Source organism: Fomitopsis serialis, assembly GCF_022376445.1.
Source record: "Fomitopsis serialis strain Sig1Antser10 chromosome Unknown B0H18scaffold_350, whole genome shotgun sequence".
NCBI classification, from domain to species: domain Eukaryota; kingdom Fungi; phylum Basidiomycota; class Agaricomycetes; order Polyporales; family Fomitopsidaceae; genus Fomitopsis; species Fomitopsis serialis.
In genome coordinates, this window is record NW_025955310.1 from 27,389 (window position 1) to 31,020 (window position 3,632).

Below are 3,632 nucleotides of genomic sequence, written 5' to 3' on the forward strand. Positions count from 1 at the left end.
CTAGTTACTGGAAGTGATCGTGGCAAGCTGTACCTAGCATTAGCCAGCGAGTGAGTATACACGGTTCATGCGACGGACATCTCTCGTACCGTCACTGCTCTCCAGCCAGTATGGAATCACATATATTTAACTCACTTCTCAGGGCCTAGTCACGGTAGAATTCAAGTTTCCAGTTGTAAGTAGGCCTGCAGGTAGACCTACGCCTTTGTGAATCCTGTAGCAAACGCCGTTGCCAGTGAATGTTTGACTGGATACTTAAGACACTACACAGACTGCATAGTAGTACAGAACAAACGTGGGCCGCCGGGCGGGCCGTCACGGCGTTATTTACGCTGGCGTAGGCAAGCCACGCGGCCATACCAAATCCGGCAATGAACCTCAAGCCGGCGAGTACTGCTGATCTGTAAGTACGTTTGTACGTGCATGTGTCTAGGGTCTCCTCGTTGCTAACCATCTTCGAACGGATATTGGACGTCGCGCAATCGTAAAACTCTACTACTGTGTCTGTCCTTCATACAAATTGTCACGGCTACAGAAGCTTGCCACTGTCGTCATGTCCTTCAGCCCAGCCGCACCGAGACCCAGGCTACAGACGGAGTTCTACGAGTTCCTGGAACAAAAACTCTTGAATGTAGAGTCGCAGTTGAGTGCATCGGAGAAAGTGAGTCAGGCTCGATTGCCTTGACGCCGCGGTATCGACTTAGAGACGATGCTCCGATCAGGAAAGGGACGCGCTGGGAGTGGCGTTGACACAAGCCGAGAAGAAGCTCGAGGCTTCCAACGTTGTGTGTTACTTTCTACAGACTCTGAGCGCTGATAGTTCTAACTGCATTGATACCATATGCACAGGAACTCAATGAACTACGGACGAATGCCGCCGCTTCGATTGAGGCGCTATCGAACAAAGACGAGGTTGTACGTCCCACACTAGCGTCCCACGCTCTACATCGTTCAGCGCATGCAGCTTAATAATACATTGACAGGCACATTCCACGGCATTGCTTCGACAAGATGTAGGTTTCCTCTACCATTTATTCCTGTGCTGCTCAGTGTCATTCTCTATTGTAGCTTCAGCGAGTATCAGATCTGCTCGCGAGGGAACGAGCGCGCCGCGAAGAAGCAGTAAGTTTTGCGGTCTATCTGTCGCTTGTTGGGAATGCTAAGGGGTATCATGAGGAACGTGTCACCTCCGAGACGGAAGCAAAGGTGCTAACGTCACACGTGCGGCTTGGTATTTGGTCTAATTGTTGGTGCACAGGTCAAGACTCTTGTCGATAAACTTGCACAGTGCAACTCCGCAAACGAAGAGCTCAAGAAGAAATGTAGCCAGGAAAGCGCCACACAACTCACAAAGATCACAAGATTGGAGGCAACCACCAAGGACATGGAGAAAGAGGTAGAGTAGCAACCACCGGTGTGCTAGTCAGTTCATGCTTATCTACTGTATACAGAATACGAGATTACGAGAGGAGGTCGTGAACAAGGAGAAGATCTGCAGTCGTGCAGTTGCAGAGCGTGCCGAAGCTATTGCAGCTGAGACCGAATGTCGACGGCAGTCCAACTACGTGAAATCCGAGCTGGATGCTGTGAAGAAGGTCATCTTCTGTCGAACGCATCGTCTTCTCACACTAATCATATTTCAGGAGATATCGAGTCTGCGGACCGCGCTCAACTCGATCACAGCTAGTACATCCGACCAGCTTGACCTTCATAGCTCGGCAGTGAAGGTATTGCATCGGACGCTCTGATTGTAAATGATGATGGCTGACATACTGCCTACGCATAGTTGCGGGGCTTCGTGGATGATTTGCGTGCACTACCTGCTCCCGCTGTAGCAATTGATCTCGCGGCCCTTACGCCTGTTGAGATACCGGTCAGTTTGAAATCCTTACTGGACATTGTATGCATCAGACGATCATATGCACGCAGGCCTCTCAGCACGTATCTGAAATCTTGTCTGGCCTACGACGGAGAGGCGTGCTCACGGGCTTCGAAATGACGCTCAGTGACAACTTGTTGTGGCTCCCCAACTCAAATCATGCGATGTACGTTGTCCCTATGTATGACTACGTTTCGAGCGTCCACAGCACAAAGTGGTGGAGGTACACCAGATGTATCAAGTCAAAGGAGACACGTGAAATCTTCCATACCTCTCATGGAAAGCTCTATTACGTCGGCACATACCAAAGGGTGGAGCTCGGTTTGGATAATATCCAGCTGGAAGCCATTGATATCAAACTCTTCCAGGTGAGCAAGGCAGCCCTCGGCATTGATACACACTCAATAACTTGTCACACTCTCATGATGTTTGCAGCGACTTAAGAATTCAGTGGCCCAGCTTGATTTGAAAGCGGCGCTGGCGAAGCGTACAACAGAGAGGGCGCACGCGTCTAATGCGTTGACCGAAGGCGTACCTGGAATGTATCAATGGGGCATCTTGAAAGCGAAAGTTATTGGTCTCCAGTGTATCGGATTCAACCGTCGCCTTAACGACAAGCTGCATCCGAGCAAATCGCCTTCCAACGACGCCTCGCCAGACGGCCGAACCGACAACATGCCACCGTCATCTCTCAAACGGCGTGAATGTCCTCTAGCAGTATGTGGTTCAGACGAGGAACCGCCCAAGAAGGAAGCGAAGATATCTAGATAGGTGTTGGGACATAGCGAAGCTTACCACGGTACTACAACACAAGTTCGTACTAGTCCATGTTACCATTTCATGATGAGTTGACGGTACTTACCTACAATTGATGCCCTTCGTGCACCCTCACGCCATGCAGTATACCAAATCGCCACCATTTTCGGCGACGCGGCGGCGGAGGGTAATGAACAGATCTTTGATATGTTGTTACTGCACCCACGGGTATGCACGCCAATCTCATGCTTGCGAGTAACAGAAACGTTGGGTACAGTCGACACTGAACCTATGACACCGCTATAGAGCTGACGAGCGTTGTCAATTGCTTAGCGAGTGTATCTCCAAGCATATGATGCCCGTAAATTGTCGGATGTAGTCCGTCCATGGTGTGCTCCCTCCTGAGGTCGCCTCCGATGTCCCATTCGTGGAATTCGACACCTTGCCCGGCATTGGACCTCAACGAAGCCAAAGCTGACGACAGGTCTCGTGTGACAGAGACCTGTTCGGCGCTTTCTGTCGTTTCAGGATCCGAGTCTGCAGTAAAATCGGGGAAGGGATGCTAAAGAGGGTCATGAGCGAACCACGGAGCGTAGCAATGAAGGGAACCTTACGAGGACACATATTTGCTTGGCCGATGCGCGATACACCTGCAACAGACGGCCGACGAAAGCATGCATGGTTGAGGCGAATTGATGGGGGACACGTCTTGCGCGTCATCGTTCGTACCTGAGATAGAACTAATTCAGCCTCGACACCCAGCGCGAGGCCTCATAGGCGTGATGCGCACCTAGGGCGATCACTATGATTGAGGGCTGTTCGTCTAGTGCTGCAGGCCCGTCCGACCATTGGGACGCCTTTCATATAGCGACAGTCAATCAATACAACGGGATCCGCGTGCATCCAACAAGCTACGCACATGAAGAACGGTCTATCATACCCTGCCCGGCGCCCTCGTCCGCTTCCTCTGGCGTAGGCGCTACGAGCGTCACACCGG

The 3,632-nt window shown here is 51.3% G+C and overlaps 1 protein-coding gene across 1 annotated transcript; it reads left to right on the forward strand.

Annotated features, from left to right (window-relative positions):
* The first annotated feature begins 367 nt into the window (after nt 1-367).
* On the forward strand, nt 368-2,475 carry B0H18DRAFT_1218373 (uncharacterized protein). The gene is made up of 10 exons (XM_048036701.1): nt 368-661; nt 723-785; nt 850-915; nt 984-1,013; nt 1,069-1,206; nt 1,259-1,396; nt 1,452-1,727; nt 1,787-1,873; nt 1,930-2,045; nt 2,088-2,475. The coding sequence occupies exons 1-10, from the start codon at nt 554-556 to the stop codon at nt 2,320-2,322; spliced, it is 1,257 nt and encodes a 418-aa protein (XP_047884901.1). The 5' UTR covers nt 368-553; the 3' UTR covers nt 2,323-2,475.
* The last annotated feature ends 1,157 nt before the right edge of the window (nt 2,476-3,632 follow it).

What these genes read in the sequence shown, in the direction of transcription:
- B0H18DRAFT_1218373 (XM_048036701.1), top strand. Translation starts at nt 554, where the DNA reads ATGTCCTTCAGCCCAGCCGCACCGAGACCCAGGCTACAGACGGAGTTC. An exon ending in AGTTGAGTGCATCGGAGAAA is followed by an intron (nt 662 to 722) that starts GTGAGTCAGGCT and finishes TGCTCCGATCAG; the next exon opens with GAAAGGGACGCGCTGGGAGT. An exon ending in CCAAGGACATGGAGAAAGAG is followed by an intron (nt 1,397 to 1,451) that starts GTAGAGTAGCAA and finishes TACTGTATACAG; the next exon opens with AATACGAGATTACGAGAGGA.